The sequence below is a fragment of the Bombus vancouverensis genome, chromosome 13, assembly GCF_051014615.1.
Source record: "Bombus vancouverensis nearcticus chromosome 13, iyBomVanc1_principal, whole genome shotgun sequence".
NCBI classification, from domain to species: Eukaryota; Metazoa; Arthropoda; class Insecta; order Hymenoptera; family Apidae; genus Bombus; species Bombus vancouverensis.
The window spans coordinates 123,431-149,472 of NC_134923.1; the positions used below are offsets into that span (position 1 = coordinate 123,431).

Below are 26,042 nucleotides of genomic sequence, written 5' to 3' on the forward strand. Positions count from 1 at the left end.
TGCGTTTCTACAGCCTCGTTATAGTAACCATGAATACCAATCTCTGAATTACTGGTTACTAAACATAAATATCCTATAAAATTTAATATATTTCTTTAATTTTTAATACATACATGAGTTAGTAGTTCTAAATTATGAATCATCCTACCTGTGATATTACACTTTTCCTTATAATATCATCACTCAAGTGAACAACATTAAGATCATGTAAACCATGTCATCCTATCTTACTGTGAAGATACTTAGTTATGTTATCTAACATTATAAAAATATCATCAAATTCAAGTCCTTTTATTCACATCACATGGCCACGACGATCTGGTTCTTCGTTATATAATGTTCTAAAATTTGTCGTACATATAGGATGTATAAACCGTGATATCAAGGTATCAGTTCTTCCTTCCCAAGGGACAGTTTCATTAAAATTCTGATAGAATTAAAAATTAATTATTAATATTCTAACAATCATATATGTTAAATACATTATAGTCAACGATATATACCTGAGCGAATGTAGGGGTGATTCCTTGATAATTATAAATGTCATCAGCCCACATCATTGTGCCACTTCTTTGTACTCCAGCCTCTAGATTAACAGCCTAAACAAACATACAAAATTTTATAGAAGCTGTACAAAATATAGTATATATGCGCAATATTGAAGCGTTCAAGGGGATATAAAGGTAATGTACATCACATACACGTGTACTCTCATGCAACAAAATACAATTAGATTTAATAGTATAAGCTCTTTTATTCATCATAATAGATTGGAAATTTAAGTGTCTTACGAGGGTGAGTAAAAAGTTACCCGCTCTGTCGGTATAGAATTTATTTTAAGCAATTGTCAAAAAAGACATACATCATTTTTTGACATAATCACTCAATTTCTGTATACACTTTGTCCATTTGCTGAAGGACCTTCGTATTTTCTCATTAAAAAATATTTTGGGCTGAGCTGCGAACCACGAATGCATCGTCGTCTTCACCTTTTCATCAGCTTTCTCGGCATCCATCTCGCACAAACTTTTTAAAACCCAAATCTGTCGTGCACTATTGCATAAGCAGAGCCGTGGCTGATTTGCAAATGATTTGCCACATTATCCAGCGTCACTCGTCTATTCCATAGAGCATAAGTTCATGAGCACGTTCAATGTTGTCATCGTGGATGTGGACGGGCGTCCAGCTGTTTTTTCATAACACTTGTGCGATCTTCTTTGAACTTTTGTGCCCATTCAAACACACTTCGTGACAAAACACTTTCTCCATAATGTGCATTAAATCTTTGATAAATATAGGCATCAAATATAACCTCCGACCACAAGAAACGAATCACAGCATCCTGCACTGTTTTCCTGCAAATCACCATTGCAAAGCGCTATTACTCGCGCAACGGTCACAAACGAATCGACGTAACACAATGAAACCTACGCAGCAGCACTGAACAGATATTGACGTCATACGAAGAGTGCAGATGGATCAGTACGGTCGACAGAAGTTTTAACTATCTGGAGTGCGGATAAATTTTTACCGAGAGTCGTATAGGAATCTATAATCTGTAAGTACACCTTTGGCTGAATGGAAATTTCTCTTACATATAGTCAAAAATGCAGAAACAGTGTATTGAATTGGAAAGTGATAAAAAATAAGTGAAGTTTCAAGGTTGCATGTGATTGCATGAGTACACAGGACGTTTTTAGCGAATAAAAAATAATTTTGAAAGACACGAGACTTATCTTGTATTTTATGCACTCTCTGTGTCCGAATTTCCAGAAGCTCTCTATCTTATGAAGTGTTTTAGATTAGCCGGAAAATTTTGTATGTACATACAAGAAGTATACGATCTAAGTGGAATATTCCATTATTCTCTTGATACAACAGAAACGAAATTTACAGAACTTCTCAGAAAGTTGGTTTATTATTACCAAATTAATAGAATTAATATACGTTTATCATCTTTACATACCTAAGTCGTGGAGGTTTATCGTGCGTAAAAAATTAGTGTCGTTTCAAAGTTACATTTCGTACATTTTAAGCCTATAATTTGTAACGTACAAAACAATGTAAGTTTGAGCTGTTTCTTATCTCCACAATAAGAAAATCCAACTTTACGTTTTTTACACAATGATATTTATGGAACAGTAATATCATATTATTGCATCGCTTGGAGAATGAAGTCAAGGTACGATGTGACCCTAGTGTAAACGCTGGGATACCCAGCTGTGCCGCACTTATAAGCGTAAGACACAATACCTATTAAATACGAGGTTAATTCATGTTGTATCAGCAGTGGTCCGCCGCGGTCAGCCTGAAAGGATCGTTAAATTTTTAATCAAAGATACTGAAATATATCGATCGAATTGTATTGAAATTATACTTATATACAGTAATAATCTTCTATTGATTTGTGTATTGAAATACTCCAATTTATAATGTACATGTTATATGTATTTTGAGCAAAACTAAGATTAGAAGGAAATTAGATTAAATACCACAATGAGGTGTGAGAAGTGGGCAAGATTATTAAATTGTGTTTATCTATTATTTCTAATGTTTAAGACGTCGATTTGATGTTAATTCGAATTAACGTGTCTTCAGATACCGTATAGTTTGTAGTAACTCTGTAACTTAATTACCGTACAAGAATCCTCTCCACCCTGAGCATGTTCGGCGCATATTATACCATCAGTGATATCAGGTGCATTAGGAAATTTGGAATAAGCTATTTTGCATTCGGCGTTCTTAATCACTGGCATTTGTACTTCCATTAATGCATTACGTCGTGGTCGTCCTACGAAGAAAATAAGAAAGATATTTAAGACTGGAACTGTTTAATTTTATTATAAAATTGATATCACTTACTATATCTTAATGCTCCCCATCCAGCAACAAGGGGGTTATAGCCGACGAAGTTGCTCTTTCGTAGGGGCTCTTTCGTACAAATGGGATATACGTACCCTGAAAAATAAAAGAATAAATGAAAATGCAGGAAACGAATGACCAAAAGTATGAGAAAGAATTGTACATGCTTTATGACACAATATATGTGTACAGTAAGAAATTTCAGGATATGATACTTCAGTAATACTCAATAGCATATATATATATATATATATATATTTGAGGACTTACTCGAAAATGGCAATTCCTCCACCAATCTAAGAATGGCAATATTATGATTGTGTATGTTTTCTATTCCATCCATATGTGCACAATGTGCTGCGGTCAAAACATGCCTAGCCGATATCAGGGAACCTCCGCACTTCCATAGTGGTTTGTCTGGGTTTCGGGGATTACGAAAACCTAATGCAGCGATCCATGGCCAAGCGCCTAAAATGCAATAGTCATAGTTGTGAATATACATAATTTTTTCTCACATAACGAGTAACAACGATTATTACCTATTCGATATTCGATCATACAGCAGACGATAAGTACATACGTACAAATACTCTGAAATACAGATTTGATAAAGACAGAAATTAAATTTTTATTCCAGTGGAATGCAAATTATCAAATAATTCTATATAATTTCTATTTGAACTATACTGAACTATAAAGTTCAAACGTGTAATTTCTGCCCTAACAGTTTTTGATCTCTATCCATATTATTACTCCTATATCAATTCTTTATTTCAAGCAAAAAGATACTCTTCCTAACATGAAGTAAAAGAAAGAAATAATTCAAGTTAATAAGTAAAGTTACTACCGATGAAATCATAGCATTATTATTTAGTCTAATTGAAATGTACATTGATGTGCTGTTTAATGCCTTTAAAGTTCATTCTTTGCAGTAAATGGCTTATTATTAATCGGAAAGAAAGACATAAAACGTACCAAGTTCAGCTGGTTTACCATCGACCACCCTGGTATGAGAGACGTTGCTAAAACCACAGTATGGTGGTCGCAAAGCCTTATACTTGTACACAGTTTTTATTAAAATTTCTCTCTTCTCTTTGTTTGGATCGTTCGGACAGCAAACGATCGTAACATTGCCCTGGTATCTGCACACTGATCGTCTATAAAAATCGGTGGCTGTACGGTACTGTATCTGCCATATTTCTTGCAGAGGTTTACATTTTCTGTAGTCAAGGCACCTGCCTTCTTGATTGTCCGGTGTGGTACATTCTGGATCAAACAATTTTAAAACATTTATACAGTTCAAAGATGCGTAAGAAAGCGACACCGATTACTCAACTTTCGAAGTAAAAAGCCGATCAAGTCCACCGGATTGCCCTACAGACACGTATTAATCCGTAAGAGTTAGTCATCATGTTGATAATAATTATCTAAAGAAACTTTTCACGTGAAAATATAAAATTTTAATTGATTAGATATTGTGTTAGCCATACTTAAGAAAGAAAATGAAAATGAATGAAATGAAAGAAAAGGACTACCTTCAACCTCATTTTTTAAATAAACACTTTGTCAGTTTTGCGGTAAATAAATTCTTAGGAATTCAGGACAGTTTTTAGTGAATCATTTTGTTTCGACCGTTCGCGGAGAGACGCGATCGCGAGATAGCACGTCAACGAGAGTTGTAAGTTCCCGTTACGATTAAATAATCGACGCCACGAACTGATCGATCCCCTTATTTCGATTATGATAATAAGGGTAGTTCAATGAAATTCCACAGAATTAACACAAATAAATTAACGTTTATTTCAACAACTTATTAACTAGAAAGATATAAAAGGAACAAAAAAAATGTAACTGCGTTTTGGTTGATAAGTAATGCGCGACATACCACATGTGTTGACGGTTCGACTTCTCGAAAAGTTCTGAACGCCTTTCGATTTTTTTCGTTTTTTCTGGAAGGCGACCCCCACTACGTTCGGATCACGCCACATTCTTTTACTGCGAGGTAAAATACGGGCCACGAGTCGACGTTTCTGGAAGTCGCCCTGCTTAATGAACCACGCGCTTGCCACTACAATGTTTGTTTGCCGGGCAGACGCGACGATCCGTCTGCGACATTATAGTGGCGCTATCGATAGTTAAGAATATGACCTATGGTAAGCCGCATGGCGTAACATTCTCCCCCCGTTGAGAGGGTACCGATCAAACTAGCGAGGTGTGGCTGAAATTCCCATCTTATTTCGTCTCGGTGGCTAGTTGTTCGGGTTTCTCGAGATCGGGTTGAATTGGCAGTGGGACAAGCCTTTTGACGCCCCGATCCAAAATGCTCTTTGCCGTCTGAACTGTAGCTGTCCGGATGACACCATCGGCGCCTGGATGAACCTTGATAACTCGGCCCAGAGGCCAATGCATGGAGGGAACGTTGTCCTCTCTGAGGATGACGATTGTGCCCTTTTGGATGCTGTGTCCACCCTTGCTCCATTTATTGCGGTTGGTTAGCTCGTTCAAATACTCCTTATGCCAGCGGTTCCAAAAATGTTGTTTAAGCTGTTGGATATGCTGCCATTTGGAGAGTCGGTTCGATGGAATGTCTCTGAAATCTCGATCACGTAAGCACATTAATGAATCGCCAATGAGGAAATGTCCGGGAGTGAGGGCTAGGAGATCATTTGGATCGGTGGAGATAGGAGTTAGCGGGCGGGAATTGAGGACTGCTTCTATTTCTATGATAAGAGTATTACGGTGTTAAGCTCATATGTTTCTGTTTCTCCACTCGCGCTGCGCCATAATATCCTTTGATATTTCCGATCCTCTGGTCGTACGAGGAATTGCCGATACATTTTCTCGATGTCGCCAGTCAGTACGTACTGATGAGCGCGGAATCTAATTAATATACAAAATAAATCTTCCTGTAACTTGGGTCCTGTGTAAAGTGTATCGTTTAGGGAGGTTCCGGCAGTGCTTGGTGCCGATCCGTCGAAAACTACACGGAGTTTGGTGGTTTGACTCGATGCTTTGGTCACGCCATGATGGGGTAAATAGTATCCGTTGTCGTCGGAGTGGTTGACATTGACCTTCGTCATGTGTCCCAATGCCAGGTATTCCTGTATTACCGTTCGATATTCTGATTCGAAGCGTTTGTCGTGCTGGAATCGGCGATTGAGTGAGGCGAGTCGTTTAATTGCCAGCGTTTTAGAGGATCCGAGTGACTGAAGCTGATCATTGAAAGGTAGAGCGACGATGTATCGTCCTTCGCTGGTGCGTCGGGTGTGGGCTTGGAAGTGTTCTTCGCATCGTCGATCTGCCCTCTGAGATATGTTTAATTGAGGGTCCTTCATCGATTTCCCAAAACCGCGAGGGGTCTGCTTGTAAAGTCGTCGTGGATGTGTGAAATATGTTTGTCGCGGTTTGGGAAGTTGGACTCCCCAACTATAATTATTTTACTACAGAATCCTCAAAAACATGATGTATGTATATATATCCTGAAATATTATCAGTCTGTTGTCAAGTTATAGAACATTATGGAAATTGCCAGTTAAAGTCATAAAAAACAAAAAATAGGGAAGTTCGTTAAAATATGTGATTTTCCAATCAAGATATAGAATTTATTCGAGTAATATAGATTACGGTAGAGATGGTGACGGTAACAATGAGTGGACTGATTCTTCGTGCGAAAACAAATTGGAAGCGCAGAGCGATGTATTGTTTCAGCGAATATCGATTTTAAAGCACGGTTTTAAAGTACGTGTGCGTTTGACTAGGTGTGTTAATTAATATTGCTGTCTGATTTTCGATATGTAAATACAATATCTACATATCTTTAAACTTATGATAATTGAACTAACAATTTTTTTTAATAATAACTTCACTCGTAAGTCAGCTGCGCACATATTTGATCGTTCTTTAAAGCTTGAATCTCTGCGAAGAGAAAAAATCTTTCAACCAACAAGAACTGGTTCTACGTTTTCTATCCATTTCCTTCCAGATAAATCTCTCTATCTAAAATCCTTATTTCCGTATTTCCTTGAAAAGGTTAAAGTCGTTTTGTATAAAATCCAATGTAGAGAAGAAGGAAGATCCGCAAAAGATTCTTTCAGCTTTCCCTATGTTTGAGCTCGAATCAAAGCAATCCTATTCCCAATAGGGTGACTATGCGTTTAACTTCTCATAGAATCTCTCTGATTCCGTGTGATACCTTCGGTGTTTTTGAAGTATGTAATTGATATCGTAACGTCAACGCTTTGCAGTGCGAATTCAATTTTGAGTTGCAATTTCCCTGTTTGCGTGGCAAAATCATAAAATCGATAGCGCACGTTTCGATAAACACGTTTTCTTTGCTGATGCCGCACTGTAAATATAAATATTTGAATAAATATCGCGAATTTCATGTTGCTAAAAGATTTATACTATTTATTCGTAAATAACTGTTGGATATGTTTAAGTTGAAACCACTGCATTAGGTCTTTTTTCTTGTTTAAAATTATTTGTATTGGTAAATTGAATGAAAGTTCTAACATGTAATTTGTTCTTCTTTTATAAATAGTTTACAGAGGATAAAGCGTGGGTAACTCAAGACTGTCGCGATCATGACACTATACATACTTATGTATAGCACGTATACTAAGCTAACTCAAATAGCAAGTCAGAGAAATGGAAACTTAGGAAAATCTAAAGGAAGATAAAACGTTCGAGCCTTGACAGGAATATGAGATGCTAAGTAATCTTCCTAAGTAATCTCCTCCAGCTTTTTCTATTTTGATCAATAATTATTAGTACATGTTAGGAAAACAAATAGAATTTTTGTTCTCAAGCGAGGTATAATTTAAATTTTGTATGTACACAAAAATGTTAAATATCTGTAATAAACATGGTACAATCAATTTTTTTACATAAAATTATATTGTATAGGCTATTGTTATTTAAACATTTTAAATTGGATGAAGGAAAAAAATGACGCAAATAAAACGTAGAACATTTTAATTAAAGAGACTAATATAGAGATTTATCTACTTAACTGTGATTAAATCATCTCCACTTAACGCTCTACCTCTTCTATTAATTATGCTTCGTTAAACTATGATTACAGAGAATGGGTTTTTTGATAAAATGACATTCTGACAAATATATATAGATCGATATATATAGATATAGATAGACAAATATATAGATTCTTACAACAGTAGTTACGAATGAACAGTAGTTATTGTATCAATTCCGTTCTTCAGAAGCTTCATTTGTGAAAAGACAATTCGCCAGAATATGGATTCACTGTAGTTATAGCTATAGGATTTCAATCTAGTTGACAGACTTGCTTTACGTAGAGAATATCTGTCTCTTGTTCTACCTTATCGCGATTCTCTCCTCATCTTATACGCTTTGTCGAACAAAGTAATATTGGCATATATCTCGGCTCTGGTTACAATCATTAGTTTCCGCCTAAACGGTTAGAATCACATAGCTCGCGCTCTACTCTCGTTTATTGAACATTCAGGCCATATGGTCGCATGCGACTAGTTTTATGTTAATTCCGACCGATTACAATACCTTTCTTTCGTTTACAAGGAACGACGAGACTGGCAGTTGCGTGATTTCCAATGCAAAAGCCGCGATATCTGCACGATAACCTAACCTCAACCGATTTTGTTGTACTATTCTTATGTGGACTTCGTTTGTACCACTTTCGTAACAAAAATAGAATACGTAGAACACAGCATTCCGTTATGCGATATTGTCGATTCCTAACATCCGAAAAATCAGAGATAATTTTTTCCCTACAGTTGTACATTTGTGTGAAAAATTACGAACGTAAAGTTGTTTGGTGCATGCACAGTCCTCCCCTACCCTGCATTTGCGTGGACATGCTAGAAAGATTCACTTTTCCACGGTGAAACTGTATGTATTATAATTTCATTTTTACAAAGGTCGAACATCCTACTATGCATAAATTTAATATTAATATAAGCAGGTTTCCTGTTGAGTATTACATCTGACGTATAAGCACACGTGTGTACGAGCCTTGGTTTTAAATGTCTTATAGTAGACACCGAAAAGATTATTCAGTTGGATATCTGACTCAACATCAATATTTTACTAGGAGATAACATGTTAAGAACACGTTGGTGGATGGCATGGGAGATGATGAATGAAGACATACTTCTGTGAGATACATAAAATAGTAGTCAGAACGTATTTTGGCGCTTGGGGACAGCAACAGCTGGTGATACTGTCATACACCTCCATTTATAAACTTTCGAAAATCGATGTGACCTTCAAACTTTAGTGTATTCTGTTTCACAGCACAAAATGTTTCCGAAACGTACGTTTATTGTTACAATGAACTTGACTAATGGCTCTGAAATACTATCCTTGAAAAAACAATGGGGGAATTAGAGCAAAAAAAAGAAGGAAATAAACAAAGACCTTGTTGGTTCGTAAAAATAAAATATGCTACAGGAAAAACTTTTTCCAACTGATTGAGATGCGACAGGCTTTAAAAGCTATGACGCGAATCGAGCGTTTGTCTACAAGAGCGCATTTTCGGTGGATATATAGATATACATGTATATGTGACGAAATATACTAAAGCAATATTGACCCTTTGTCGCTGAAAGTATCAAACTACAAAACTTCCTTTCAAATTTTCAGAATAAGGAAATCAGGATCATGATAAATAATTGGAACATAATTAAAAATAATATATCTTCTCTATAAGATAATGAATACATTGGTTCATTTAATTTTTATGGATATTCAAACGCTTCTGTGAAATAAAACGTCAAGATTATAGAGTATAAAATTCATAGCTATGAAATAACTAAAACTCTGATGTATTATTAAAAATATACGTTAGGTTCTATGTAGTGATACATACAAAGATTACATGTACAAACCCATAATTAACACAATGCTACCGCAACCATTCTGCAATCTACCTTGCCCAAAACACTCTTCCAGTCACCTCCAAACTCTTCAATTCTCTCCACCTAACCACCCACAAACCATTCACAAACATGCAATTCTCGACAAAAGAAGAACTTGTCGTCAGTTGTCCTTAACATCTCGTTCATTCATTTGGTCCCTATCCCCCTATTTCCTCCCACTGCGATGATCGCACTACATTTTTCCACGTCTCTATTCTATTCTCTGGATGACCTGAATTCTCGAGCAGTCAAGTGACGATTGATCTGTACAATTGATCGATTTCTGTTTACTACAGCCATGCAGGAAATTTCGTCTTGGAAAGCGATGTTGTGATTTCGAATGCTTGGACCATGTAAAAAACATTACCGGAACCGGTGAAATTTATGTCCTTGAGGATGAGAAATCCTCCAGCTCCTCGACTCACCAACAAACGTGATGAGCTCAATGGTGCTGTTGCGGCTATTTGAATTTTTCAACAAGGATCCAGATGGCGCCGTGGACGAAATTCAATCATTATAAACGTCAACGATCAACATCAGCCATCAGGCAATTTCATATTGGTGACTTATTTCTTCTGTGTTATTTCTTCTAATTTTATTGTTAGTTCTTCCATTTGTATTCCAAAAGATTGAACTCTTTTTACGTGCGTGTGTGTTTTTCTTTTTTTTGTAACTCGTCGAGTTGCAATTCTAATTTTTGCACTTCCTCCTTCATGTCCTCTATGTGCTTCTCGAACTCTTGTGTCGTCCTGTCTTTGTCGGAACATTCTACTTGAAGATCAGCGAGTTGATGCTCGGGATCGTAATTCAATTTTTGGTCATTTTATTGCTGTCATTTTATCAACTTCTTTCTTCTTCTTTCTTTTTTTTTTTTTTTGAACTTAAAATCTTGATTTAAGGTTTGTGTTTCACTATATGATTTATTATTATTAACTAGTTCAACATTATTTTCAGTAGATTTTTTTTCGCGTGATTTTTATACTTATTTAAATAGTTTAACATGAGCAAATGCATCGTACGTCAGATATACCATTTTTAATAAATTGTCGCCTTTACAACTCGAGTTACCTCTGAACGAGTCGCATGATTGATCAATAAGCCATGAGTAATTATGCAAATTCAGTATTTTTTTCATCTATCTATCTGAATATTATAACAAAGACTTTACATTGAATATTTTATTAAAATTGTAAGTTTTTCATAAACGCTTCAAAATCCACAGTCTATTGATCAACTCCTCTATCCTTTCTCTTTCTCCTCACTAAAATAGATAAATTCCTAATGTAGTTTGTGGATAATATTTTTTTTTTTTTTTCTAAAGCAAATCACATTTATCATCTGATATATTTTTTGAAATAATTTCTGTCTGTACATTTTCTTCTTTCCCCTTACTCCTCTTTCTCTTTCTAATGAATTCTTTTTATTCCGTAAAATAGTTTTTGTATATTCAATTTTGTTAAGTGCAATCCTTATTTCTGATAACTTACTTTTATTAGATAATTCTTGTGAATCTTCTACTACATCTTCCATATCATTTTGAGTGCGGCTTCTACCTTCAGTAAATTTAATATCTTGAACCGTATCATTAATTTCAATAGCTCTTTCGGTATCAAGTAAATCGCACTTATTATTTAATATACCTTTTGAATTGACTTCTGTCTCTGTAGTTTCTTCTTTTGTATCTTCTTCGAGTTTTCTTCGTTCTTCTAATCCACCCTTCTCATTTTCTAGGATCTTCCTTGTTGTTACGCCGCCTAAAACATCTGCACGCCAGCCCGCGCCAGCTCGCGCCACCGGACAACAACCAGCCTGCGTAACGTCACTTCGACCCTCAATAAACCTAAGGACCCACCATAACTTTCACTTCCCTGTATTGTTTCGCCATGTGTCTTCAATCCGTTTGTCTTGAAGAATTTCTAAAGCTTAAAAATATTCTCGAAACACAGTCGGTTTTTAGAGAGGTCCTTGGGTTTATTAGGCGTACTTAAAACACGGAGAAAGCGGGTATGCACCCATTAGGAAAATCCGAATAGCCCTCTAATAAAACAAGCTATGTTTTCCTCACGCACACAGTCATCTATCCACCACGATGGTAGGAGACTTCCTACTCATCCCTTCGAGCAGTAGTGCAGGTCATGACCAATCGACACCGCGGTTCGTTACCCTCACTTTTCCTAACGAAAGTGGGAACAACGAATCCGCGTTCTTTAGGCACAGGGGCACACCCACACCGAACTTTTCTTCCGTATTAGAAAAAGAGCGACAGACAGTCTAAAAACTAACGCCTAACGCGGCAGTCTACACATAGCGCGAGAGTCGCATACTTCACGAAAATCTTTTGTCGGTTCTCGGTGTTGTCGAACATACATCTTCTCTCCTAAATATATTATAGTGCTAAGTCCATTAATACATTAATTTCCATTATAAGAGCCCTGCTCTAGCGTACATATCTATCACATCTTCGTGCGACAAGTTGTTAACTATTTATTTCTCTACGTCAGTGTAATCTAAGTGTTGGAAATATATAATTTATAATTCAGTGAATCACAGTGTTATACAAACTCAATCACCCCTATTATCTCAACGGAAATCAGTCGCTGCTTTAATAGTCTCCTTTAACAGTTTTCTTAACTTGATTTCGTTCTGCTTCTGCATAGCGTCTAGTATGGCCCGAATACTTGGATCCACACCAGTAGCCATAGCCAAGCCGGTGAAAATTATCCTTTGTTCCGTGGTATATATAGGGTAAAACGAATGGTAGACCGCAGCATAGTGGTTTCCAACGATCCACACTTGTTCTAATTCCTCACTCAACGTCTTTCGTGTCCATTGACGTAGAAAAAGGTAAGTTATTGTAATATCGGAATATATTAAAGGTGTAATTTTGTCCGATTAATTATAATTTATTAATAATGGATTGAAAATACAGATATTAGTTAGACAGAGAAACGATGTTTGATTAACAGGAAAACTAAATGCAACGCTCGTATTTTTTATATTTGGTAACTCTCTCTCTCTCTCTCTCTCTCTCTCTCTCTCTCACTGGCAACTCTAACACTCGACAATTCTAACGACTCTATGCTTCGACGTCTCGATCAACTCTGACCCTCGCCAATGCATTCCTGCTCGGTCGTGCTCGCTCTTGCTCTCGTCCTCTCACACACACACACACACACGCACGCACACACGCACACGCACGCACACACGCACACGCACACGCACACGCACACGCACACGCACACACTTTCTGGCTCACATGCTCTGGCCTCTCGATTGCCACTCCTTGAAATATGAAACCGTACTTCTGTTTTGACGCTGTTTATCTTTTCTCGCGTCACTGTTACTAGGCGCTCTTGGATGTAAACAAACTACAAAAAGACGACGTACACGGTGTTTTCTAATTTCAGCCGATCTTCAATCAAAGCTATTCTACGATATTACAGAATTATATTTCCCCCTTTTTAATTAATTATATGTCGGAGAAGCAGGGGGGATAGGGTTGTCGGTATTTGAGGAGTCTTCGTTGAAGGTAGCCATCGTTGCGGTGTAACGAAGATACGATTTATTGACACAGGTATGAATAACACAGGTTTGACAATCTACCACGGCGGTGAGACGTCCGCGGCACTAGTGACAGTGGTCTCCGGTTCAATAACGAATCCGCGGCCAACGGGATGACAGATGGGCGTTCTCGCTGAATCTAAGTCTGACTCGTAAAAATAATTGCTGAGCGTAAAGACGTTACTCTTTGGTCGACGGGAGCGCGTCAAAGAATGCCCGTCCCGTCCCGATGATGCCACAGAGGAAAACTATAATGGGGTGTGTCTAAGGACACGAGATCATCGGATTCGTCGAGGAAAGCCTTCGTTTAGGAAGTAAGGGAAATTGACGTTGCTGCTAATTGGTCAATCTCCATATCGGTGGTTAGAAAAAGATGCTAGCCGCCCTCGAGGGAAAGTTGCTAGTGGGAGACGCCGCTCGTTGAAAAATATGTCTCCCCTATCTTCCCGTAGTTAGGACAAAGACTGTTTGTCTGTTTGAAGGACTTTAGTTAACTAAACCTTAAGATTTATAACGGGCCCTCGGGCTAGCCGAACATGTACTGTGGAGACGCATCGACATCTGGCAATCATCTTACTCGAAGAATAGGCTCTGCGTGTGGCGAGCCACGGGACAGAAACCGTTGGAATGTTTACTGTCGCGTGTCGCCACGAATATTTCTTTTAAGGAGAGCTATAGAATTACTCCATACCTTTGTTAGGCAAAGCGTTCATCCCTTGACCGCGGCTACGTTGGGCGACAGACTGTCACCTCGAGCCAAAGCTCACCGTCACTAATCTCGAACAATTACAATCGGATTGAATAACTACAATAGTTTAGTTACAGTTATAGTGGCCTTTAGATTGCAATGTTGCGGGGCTATCCCAAGGTTCCGGTGTCCTTTCATCTCCGACATATATTTAACTATATATATTAACTATATATTTTCCCTAGGAACAGTAAGATTTTAACGATACAACTTTATTAAGAGATCTTAATGTCATAAACGGTATCGAAACTTCGTAATTAATATTGTTAAGGAAGAAAATATTGGTAATCTCCTCGAACGACGAGCGCTTGATATTCACAATTAGAACTCGATATCTTAGCTTCTTATAATATCCTAATAAAATGTTATTTATCGATTACAATTGTCCTGTCGTATTTTATTGTGTTTGCTTTATAAATGTGAACTTTATTCAAAAAGAGTTCATCGATATAACGGTATTGAAGAGAACTACTCGAGAAACTATATCTAGCCCTTGGATGGAGGGATTGCTTGCTTCTTACAATCGAATAATTGGAGTGTAACTAGAAACACGAACGGTAGTTTAGCAATGGAGAAGAACTTTAGAACGACAGCAATTTTCTTCTTGTTTCTTTGAGAAAGGCACCGTTCATTTTATGTTTGCGAGAATGGGGTTGTTGGACGAATTTGATTAAAAAGGAAAGATCTTTAACAAATATTCTTCCCATTGATACATTCCTATATTTTTGATTTAATTATTTGAAAATGCAATTTTGCATATACCTATGTGCTATTATATACTATAATCGTAGGCGTTTCTTTAAAATGATGTACTATTGAAACAAGGCAAAGTATCGTCGAATTCTTCTAGATTCAATTTCTCAAAAGAATGGCTCTATTGATTAACCAAACATAGTTCCCATAAGCATATACGTACTTCTCAGAAAAGATAGTTATATCTAGATCAATATTACTCCCCACAGTGACCTATATGTCAAAGAAAAAAAAGACACATCAAGTATTAAATCATACTACTATTACGTCCACTATCTCTACAAATCCTCCACTCTTGGAAAAGTCTATCTTATTCAAACGTAACGTAACTCAAATTAAATCTTTTCCATCATCATAAATACGAAACATTTATAAAATTATCATTTTCGATTATTTACTCAACATCTAGCTAACAAAATCTTCTCCATCGCCGTACCCCTTAATCCTGACCGCGTACAATTAACGTATGAATAGTTAATTTATTGAAATTTAAACGACCATTTTACGCTACTTGTACTCGAATGATTTTAGGATCTTGCTGTATCTCTTGCACAGTGTTATACTGACAGGCGAGAAACATAGAAACGTAACTTCCGATCCACTGATTTACCCTAAACAGACGATGATAGGTTATACGGTGCACGCAATACAGAAGCGTTTCCGATGCAATTCGAAGGTGCGTTGTTACAATGGAGTTCATCGATCCATAATGACTATTTCCCCGCCAACTACAGCCTGTAATAACGGAATAGCCAATAAAGTATATCCTGTCGATTTAATCGTTACCCCCACGGTGCACCGCGCGCACGGAGATCGGATCGGTGATTTTCACGTGATGTTTCGCAAATCGTGAGGCGCTCGCGTGATTCGCGCGTTTTAAGCGTTCCCGCTCTTCCCGTCCGATAGAAAGAGAAAGGGAACAGGGGTGGAAGGAAGAGGGAAGATACGTGATGCGGGTTCAACCTGCCGCGGGAACCTTTAAAGAAGGTCGGTGCAACGGGGGAGATGTAATTTTAATAAGTTGGAGAACAAGTCATTGTAAAAGATGGATATTCAGATGTTGGAGATGCAGCAGATTTACGACTCGCTGGAATTAAGTTAGTTAAGGTGTTGAAAACCTAACGTCTTTTCAAAGGCGTTTGCCGCGTTTCTTTTCAAATCAAAATACATACATACGATACGTACAATGTATGCGCCTAAAGTTTTAAAGTTAATTTCTATTCAAGGAATGGACTGTTTTATTATAGGTTTAGGAAATTGAAAAGAAGCAATTGCTTGTTTCTAAGGAAGAATCGCGAGAAGTACAGTTAGAAACTGTATTATGAATCACTTTTCCTGGTTTCCGTAACGAGGAAGTGAAAAAAAAAACGCAGACAAGTCAGCGTTTACCGTAGCTAAATGGAAGATACGCAGGTACGAGTCGTTACAGTTTTGTCGTTGCAACGATTCCCGCTGCGTAATTTGATAATGAACAGTTGAAAAATAGCAGCGTTGTGTCCGTACTCTTTAATATCCCATTATATGGAAGTTAACGACCGGAAAATACACCGCTCAATTACTTGAAGGAAGTAGCTCATGAGCAAGTCTTTTGTATCCTCGCAATGGTATAATTCCTGTAACGTCTCGTTCTCGGAGGATTTATTTCGTTGATTTGTACTTGTTTATTGCTTTTGTGTTTTCATGAATGGAGCATGTCGCATGCGAATCGTAATATGGTTTTAATGGCGTTTCGACTTCAATGATATCAGCGGCTGATTGCGCTTCCCGTAAGAAGCTTCCAATCATTATGTATTTTAGGAACAACAAATAAGGATATTTAGAGAACGAATTAATTATTCAATTGTTCGCGCAAGAAATACCTGTCTCTTTTTCGAAAATTATAAATGCTGTTTTCAAAGAGTTCCTTAGCTCACCATAAACCAGATAAGAATCTTTGGTTCCGTCTAGAAAAAGAAACCTTCAGATCAAACCGAAAGGGGTTCGGATTATATTTTCTAATCGTATTTGTATATTTCTTTTTACGGTCAGCTTGTCATCCACGTACAATCGAACAGAGAGTCCATTAATTATTTCCCTTCGACTTGTTTCAGGGGGAGCATCTCTGAAGCCATGCCGGCTGACGAGTTCGCTGGAAATCGAAACAGAAGCAAACCAAGACTGCAACCACCTTAACGAACCGCTATTATCACTGGCAAGGTCATCGGGCAGATCTAATCATGCTCACGCCGACCATGCTTCCTGTGCACTCGTTCCTCTTTCTTAACGACGTCAACCAGAAGATCGGGTGCTAAGAAATTCGAAATCGAGTTGATTGAAAATCTCAAGGAATATTAAAAAAAATACGAATAAACAATTTGATATAGAAATCATCCATTTTGGGCAAAGAAAAGAAACAATCAGAAAAAGGAATAACCACAGAAGCTCTGAATTTCATTGCTTCCTAATGGTACTTCCTTGGATATTTTTACATTCTGGAGGCGTGAACGAACTCTGAAAAACAGAAACGACTTCTATCGGATGATCGAAAGAACTACCTGGACACTGAGTATAATTATTCACACGTGCGGATGCCATTTCCGGCATGTTTCTCCATGAAGAAGGTCAGCTTCAGTTTTTGCCACTTGTAGATAGAAGTTGAAGTGGCGGACGTCTTAACGAGGTTGCTAGAATGTCAAAGAAATAGATGAGGGAAATATTATGAAGATATATTTATGAATATCTAATTGAGCATTTAATTAAGAACTTAATCGAAAGACCAAAATAAGTTGGTTCTTGAGACCAAGTACCTATCTAAGTATAATAGTCTTTTGTACTTACGGTTTAGTAAGAGGACTCGAGTAAAACGATTACTCGTTAAAAGGAACAATAGAATAATCATGCCTCCGCAGACGGTGGTCTCTGCTTTCATGCCTCATCGCGGAGAATCACAGCGAAAAAAGTGTCCCGAAGCGTGAGCTGAAAGGTGGCTATCTAGGCTGCCTAGTGAATGCCGTCGCCATGGTGGAGCTGGCGTGTAGCAACTCCCTAAGTCCAGGAACCTAATCCTGCGTCAGAAAGACAAAATTCGCTACGGAGAAAAGTAAACAAAAATATATATATAGGGAAGAAGCGACAAAGATTAAAGATCGTTAAGAATTACAGGTAATTTAATGATAAAAGGGAGAAAGAATTGTGTAAAAATTCTACTGGAAAAGAAAAGAAAGATTAAGCCTCCAACGAGAAAGACGTGCTCAGAAGCGAGTCCTGCGTAGCGCCATGTAGAGGAGCAGGAAGAAAATATTGGTAATCTCATCGAACGACGAGCGCTTGATATTCACAATTAGAACTCGATATTTTAGCTTCTTATAATATCCTAATAAACTGTCATTTATCGATTACAATTGTCCTGTCGTATTTTATTGTGTTTGCTTTATAAATGTGAACTTTATTCAAAAAGAGTTCATCGATATAACGGTATTGAAGAGAACTACTCGAGAAACTATATCTAGCCCTTGGATGGAGGGATTGCTTGCTTCTTACAATCGAATAATTGGAGTGTAACTAGAAACACGAACGGTAGTTTAGCAATGGAGAAGAACTTTAGAACGACAGCAATTTTCTTCTTGTTTCTTTGAGAAAGGCACCGTTCATTTTATGTTTGCGAGAATGGGGTTGTTGGACGAATTTGATTAAAAAGGAAAGATCTTTAACAAATATTCTTCCCATTGATACATTCCTATATTTTTGATTTAATTATTTGAAAATGCAATTTTGCATATACCTATGTGCTATTATATACTATAATCGCAGGCGTTTCTTTAAAATGATGTACTATTGAAACAAGGCAAAGTATCGTCGAATTCTTCTAGATTCAATTTCTCAAAAGAATGGCTCTATTGATTAACCAAACATAGTTCCCATAAGCATATACGTACTTCTCAGAAAAGATAGTTATATCTAGATCAATATTACTCCCCACAGTGACCTATATGTCAAAGAAAAAAAAGACACATCAAGTATTAAATCATACTACTATTACGTCCACTATCTCTACAAATCCTCCACTCTTGGAAAAGTCTATCTTATTCAAACGTAACGTAACTCAAATTAAATCTTTTCCATCATCATAAATACGAAACATTTATAAAATTATCATCTTCGATTATTTACTCAACATCTAGCTAACAAAATCTTCTCCATCGCCGTACCCCTTAATCCTGACCGCGTACAATTAACGTATGAATAGTTAATTTATTGAAATTTAAACGACCATTTTACGCTACTTGTACTCGAATGATTTTAGGATCTTGCTGTATCTCTTGCACAGTGTTATACTGACAGGCGAGAAACATAGAAACGTAACTTCCGATCCACTGATTTACCCTAAACAGACGATGATAGGTTATACGGTGCACGCAATACAGAAGCGTTTCCGATGCAATTCGAAGGTGCGTTGTTACAATGGAGTTCATCGATCCATAATGACTATTTCCCCGCCAACTACAGCCTGTAATAACGGAATAGCCAATAAAGTATATCCTGTCGATTTAATCGTTACCCCCACGGTGCACCGCGCGCACGGAGATCGGATCGGTGATTTTCACGTGATGTTTCGCAAATCGTGAGGCGCTCGCGTGATTCGCGCGTTTTAAGCGTTCCCGCTCTTCCCGTCCGATAGAAAGAGAAAGGGAACAGGGGTGGAAGGAAGAGGGAAGATACGTGATGCGGGTTCAACCTGCCGCGGGAACCTTTAAAGAAGGTCGGTGCAACGGGGGAGATGTAATTTTAATAAGTTGGAGAACAAGTCATTGTAAAAGATGGATATTCAGATGTTGGAGATGCAGCAGATTTACGACTCGCTGGAATTAAGTTAGTTAAGGTGTTGAAAACCTAACGTCTTTTTAAAGGCGTTTGCCGCGTTTCTTTTCAAATCAAAATACATACATACGATACGTACAATGTATGCGCCTAAAGTTTTAAAGTTAATTTCTATTCAAGGAATGGACTGTTTTATTATAGGTTTAGGAAATTGAAAAGAAGCAATTGCTTGTTTCTAAGGAAGAATCGCGAGAAGTACAGTTAGAAACTGTATTGTGAATCACTTTTCCTGGTTTCCGTAACGAGGAAGTGAAAAAAAAAACGCAGACAAGTCAGCGTTTACCGTAGCTAAATGGAAGATACGCAGGTACGAGTCGTTACAGTTTTGTCGTTGCAACGATTCCCGCTGCGTAATTTGATAATGAACAGTTGAAAAATAGCAGCGTTGTGTCCGTACTCTTTAATATCCCATTATATGGAAGTTAACGACCGGAAAATACACCGCTCAACTACTTGAAGGAAGTAGCTCATGAGCAAGTCTTTTGTATCCTCGCAATGGTATAATTCCTGTAACGTCTCGTTCTCGGAGGATTTATTTCGTTGATTTGTACTTGTTTATTGCTTTTGTGTTTTCATGAATGGAGCATGTCGTATGCGAATCGTAATATGGTTTTAATGGCGTTTCGACTTCAATGATATCAGCGGCTGATTGCGCTTCCCGTAAGAAGCTTCCAATCATTATGTATTTTAGGAACAACAAATAAGGATATTTAGAGAACGAATTAATTATTCAATTGTTCGCGCAAGAAATACCTGTCTCTTTTTCGAAAGTTATAAATGCTGTTTTCAAAGAGTTCCTTAGCTCACCATAAACCAGATAAGAATCTTTGGTTCCGTCTAGAAAAAGAAACCTTCAGATCAAACCGAAAGGGGTTCGGATTATATTTTCTAATCGTATTTGTATATTTCTTTTTACGGTCAGCTTGTCATCCACGTACAATCGAACAGAGAGTCCATTAATTATTTCCCTTCGACTTGTTTCAGGGGGAGCATCTCTGAAGCCATGCCGGCTGACGAGTTCGCTGGAAATCGAAACAGAAGCAAACCAAGACTGCAACCACCTTAACGAACCGCTATTATCACTGGCAAGGTCATCGGGCAGATCTAATCATGCTCACGCCGACCATGCTTCCTGTGCACTCGTTCCTCTTTCTTAACGACGTCAACCAGAAGATCGGGTGCTAAGAAATTCGAAATCGAGTTGATTGAAAATCTCAAGGAATATTAAAAAAAATACGAATAAACAATTTGATATAGAAATCATCCATTTTGGGCAAAGAAAAGAAACAATCAGAAAAAGGAATAACCACAGAAGCTCTGAATTTCATTGCTTCCTAATGGTACTTCCTTGGATATTTTTACATTCTGGAGGCGTGAACGAACTCTGAAAAACAGAAACGACTTCTATCGGATGATCGAAAGAACTACCTGGACACTGAGTATAATTATTCACACGTGCGGATGCCATTTCCGGCATGTTTCTCCATGAAGAAGGTCAGCTTCAGTTTTTGCCACTTGTAGATAGAAGTTGAAGTGGCGGACGTCTTAACGAGGTTGCTAGAATGTCAAAGAAATAGATGAGGGAAATATTATGAAGATATATTTATGAATATCTAATTGAGCATTTAATTAAGAACTTAATCGAAAGACCAAAATAAGTTGGTTCTTGAGACCAAGTACCTATCTAAGTATAATAGTCTTTTGTACTTACGGTTTAGTAAGAGGACTCGAGTAAAACGATTACTCGTTAAAAGGAACAATAGAATAATCATGCCTCCGCAGACGGTGGTCTCTGCTTTCATGCCTCATCGCGGAGAATCTCAGCGAAAAAAGTGTCCCGAAGCGTGAGCTGAAAGGTGGCTATCTAGGCTGCCTAGTGAATGCCGTCGCCATGGTGGAGCTGGCGTGTAGCAACTCCCTAAGTCCAGGAACCTAATCCTGCGTCAGAAAGACAAAATTCGCTACGGAGAAAAGTAAACAAAAATATATATATAGGGAAGAAGCGACAAAGATTAAAGATCGTTAAGAATTACAGGTAATTTAATGATAAAAGGGAGAAAGAATTGTGTAAAAATTCTACTGGAAAAGAAAAGAAAGATTAAGCCTCCAACGAGAAAGACGTGCTCAGAAGCGAGTCCTGCGTAGCGCCATGTAGAGGAGCAGGAAGAAAATATTGGTAATCTCGTCGAACGACGAGCGCTTGATATTCACAATTAGAACTCGATATTTTAGCTTCTTATAATATCCTAATAAACTGTCATTTATCGATTACAATTGTCCTGTCGTATTTTATTGTGTTTGCTTTATAAATGTGAACTTTATTCAAAAAGAGTTCATCGATATAACGGTATTGAAGAGAACTACTCGAGAAACTATATAGAGGATTTAATTAATGTGTGGATCAACGTATGTATCACTATATGTAACAATAATATTGACTGTATATGTACGTGTGTAATAAAAGATTTCCGGTTTACAATGTTTACGATACTGATATAAAAATACCATATAGAGGATTTAATTAACGTGTATATCTACGTATATATCATTATATGTAACAGTAACATTATGTGCATATGCGTATAATATTGGTTAAATGTTAAATGTTAATATTGGTTAAATGCGTTAAAGTGAAATGTTATTTACCTATTCAAGATAGCAAAGTAGACATACCATATAGGGGATTTACTACTGTTAACACTCGGTATTCTCGTATTCAAAGTATTTAACCAAATAATTTGGGAATCCAGCGGACGAGCTTGTATTTAATATGATTATATTTAATATAACAACTTTACTCAATATACGCGTAGGATTTTAAATGTCATGAGGGTTGCAGCGGACTCAATTTTAATGTACCTCGATATCTTAGCTTCTTATAATATCCTAATAAAATGTCATTTATCGATTACAATTGTCCTGTCGTATTTTATAGTGTTTGCTTTATAAATGTGAACTTTATTCAAAAAGAGTTCATCGATGATTATCCATTACAGGTTGTTAATAAACCTGAATTATGCACAAAGGAATTGCCGTTAATAACTTAAGATTCTCTGCCCGTCGTACAGGGTACACATAGTAATTATTCTCGACGATCGTAACGTTTAAGTCCAATTCGAGCTTATAGTCCCATGCGAGTTAAACAACGACAATAGTTTGAATTTCTATTTGTTCGTTTGTCGTCTGTTTATACCCGGAGCACCTGCTGTAAACCAATACAAAATTTATTAGATCTATAAATAACACATATAAAACTTATTAATTTATAATTAATATAAAATAGGAGAGCACGAAACTTCCTATTTTATGGATATGTTAAATCTTTGTAAAAAATACCATATCATTAGTATCATTTTAATCGTTCTAAAGGATTTAGCCGCATAAAGCTGAGACCCTTGGAAGAATCGATGTGACAAATTGAAATTGTGCGAAGGTTCCGGTACGAACATCACAAGCCGAACATCGATACCAGGGGCACAGGCACATGTTCTGGGTTCATTATATATTTATAAAAGGCTGACGATTCAGTAGATGGTCCGGGTAAATTTAAATTGTAAATGAACGCATTGCTGGTTTCAAGTAAAAGCCTGGATAAGAGCGGATATGGTATGAGAGTCTGTCGTGGAAAGGGGAACAGGCCGCTTTTATTTGTAAAGTTTGAATCTCCTCGATATTGAAGATGTTGAAGCTGCAAGTATGTATTTCATTTTAATCCATTCGAGACCGAGATTTAATTGTAAAACGATACCTAGGTGTCGGTACGATCTGAATGTTTAGTTGGAATGATTCTGTGTTTTACTCTCTCCAGGGTATCCTTTTCATACTTTGATTTTAAATCGATGACAATCTTAAATAGTATGCCTCATATTTTTAAAATATAAAATTATATACTATGTTATTCTATAACGTATTATGTACAGTTATATATATATATATATATATATATATATATATATATATATAATAATTCTATATTGAAAAAAATATGAAATTAACATGATATATACATTACTACATAAGTTATATATAAAATATGTATATTATACCCTTGCCTACTGACTGATATGAATTTCTTTCGGTCTCGAATGCGTTAAAAGAGAGCGCAAAGAAGTCGAAATTACTTATTGTAATTAGTAAAACGACCTGAGAGGCAGACAGATACAAGAAAGAAGGAATATTATATTAGCGGCATTATCATGTTTTTGCTCTCTTTAATTCTTTCATCGAGACAGACAATCTACAGGTATTAATCGACCAATTTCTCCAAGCTGATAACTTCGAATTGATGTTTATATATAAGAAGTGTTATGTGTTAATCTGTCTAAATATATATATATATATATCTGTCATATATATATATATATATATATATATATATATATATATATATGAAATATAGTGCGATCATCGCAGTGGGAGGAAATATATATATATATATATATGTACTACTTACTCAAACTATGGATCACATAACCTATACGAAAAAAAAAAAAATTATTGTACACTATAAAGCAAGAGGTTAAATCTTTAATCTGTTAAGAATTAAATTTTTTATTGTAACTGCGAAAATTATAAAAGTACCAAGCGAAGCAAGTACGGAATATATGCGGAGTATGAATCGCTCAACGAACCAAAGAGCGGCTCAGTGACAAAATTAGTAAAGTAAAGACCACAAATATTACAACATTATATTCTACCACAAAATAATTCTCTATACAAAAAAGGTACACAACGAATCGATTTTTCATAACGATAAGAGTCAACAGAACCAATCAAGACCAGGCGAGACTCTCATAAGACAACGATATCAGAGGGATCAAATCAGCGACTTCAATCTATGTTACAGAGTATAGTTATCAAGAAAAATTGCTCTTTTCATGAAAAGTATGGTAATGATACTCTTATAATACATTGTATATCTGGCAGTCGGATGTGCCCGTGGCCATCGGAAATGTAAAGACGACGCTTTTAGAAAGTGATAGCGCCATCGCGTTTTAAAAACGCGTTAGAAGAAGGACGGTTTCGCTATCCAAGGCGAATCGAAAAGTGTGCGTGTTGCGAGAATCAGAGTTGATCGAGACGTCGAAGCATAGAGTCGTTAGAATTGAGTTGCGAGTGTTGTCGAGTGTTAGAGTTGCTAGTGAGAGAGAGAGAGAGTGAGAGAGAGAGAGAGAGAGAGTTACCAAATAGTTGTCAAGTTATTTGTTGTAAATACGAGCGTTGCATTTAGTTTTCCTGTTAATCAAACATCGTTTCTCTGTCTAACCAATCTGTATTTTCAATCCATTATTAATAAATTATAATTAATCGGACAAAATTACACCTTTAATATATTCCGATATTACATTACCGTGATGTAATATTTATCATGCTTATCGTAAAACGAATCGTTGGAATATTCCCGAAGCTAACGAAGCATTTCCCAAAAGTTAAACCGAAGAAATTAACGCGAATAGTTAAGTGAAATGTTTCCATTAACTTGCTGACCAACCGGCAAATAAAAAATCATAAAAATTGTTTCAATGTGTTGAGGTCACGCATAACTTCTTTTTTCATTGACGATTACCAAACAGGTAAAATTTCGAAATTGTACGAAGGCCACGTGACCAGATCGTATTGGAATTTGAAGTGCATGGAAAAAGACAACTCGAAGTACAAACCTTGAGCTGTACTACTCGAAGTACAAACGTGAACTAATGGATGCAGAAAAGCAATTAACGCCAAACATCCGAACAGCATCTTGGAGCCCGTCATTGTTCTGAAATAAAAGAAGTGACGAATTAAAAAGACGCAGAACTAATAATAATAAAGGAAACTTAGTTCGTATTATAAATTGAATTTACATCAGAAAAGAAACACGATCAAGCGAAACAGATCGTAGAAATGACAAATATCATCGATATACGTTTCAGTGTAATTTCACTTTTGAAAATTATTTAGTTTAATACGATCGTATTCATCGCTCTGAAACTTTCATTGTGCTGCAATTTGTGCTGCGTCTTTTTAATTTCTCTATCTTTCTGTGTTTTCGGAAAAATTACTTGAAAGATTAAGAATTGCTTGCCTTATTTTATTTTCGATTAGTTAGGATTTGATTATTCCAAGTAAGCTTTATTATTTATAACAGGTTTTATCACTTGTTTATTATTTAGGAGTTTGTTATTTTAGGATTAGTACCTTTTAGGATTTCTTATCCTTCGAGTTTCTGTTTCAGATATCTAGGTCTATTTCAAGATGTTTTATTACATTAGGATTATTTATTCGATTAAGATAATTTAAGAGTTTCACAATGTACAAAGAAATAATCGCGTGAAATTTAGATTTATGCTTTAAACGTATTAAAC

At 36.6% G+C, this 26,042-nt stretch overlaps 1 protein-coding gene and 1 long non-coding RNA gene across 2 annotated transcripts; both read right to left on the reverse strand.

The window, feature by feature from the left end:
• Window positions 1-1,862: 1,862 nt before the first annotated feature.
• Window positions 1,863-25,488, reverse strand: LOC143303517 (venom serine protease Bi-VSP-like). The gene is made up of 6 exons (XM_076623804.1): window positions 25,371-25,488; window positions 3,838-4,128; window positions 3,133-3,330; window positions 2,863-2,958; window positions 2,637-2,791; window positions 1,863-2,308 (listed from the first exon to the last, which is right to left on the reverse strand). The coding sequence occupies exons 1-6, from the start codon at window positions 25,450-25,452 to the stop codon at window positions 2,153-2,155; spliced, it is 978 nt and encodes a 325-aa protein (XP_076479919.1). The 5' UTR covers window positions 25,453-25,488; the 3' UTR covers window positions 1,863-2,152.
• Window positions 20,290-21,738, reverse strand: LOC143303501 (uncharacterized). The gene is made up of 3 exons (XR_013059889.1): window positions 21,410-21,738; window positions 21,127-21,255; window positions 20,290-20,879 (listed from the first exon to the last, which is right to left on the reverse strand). It is a non-coding gene; the product is annotated as an uncharacterized LOC143303501 (long non-coding RNA).
• Window positions 25,489-26,042: the final 554 nt, after the last annotated feature.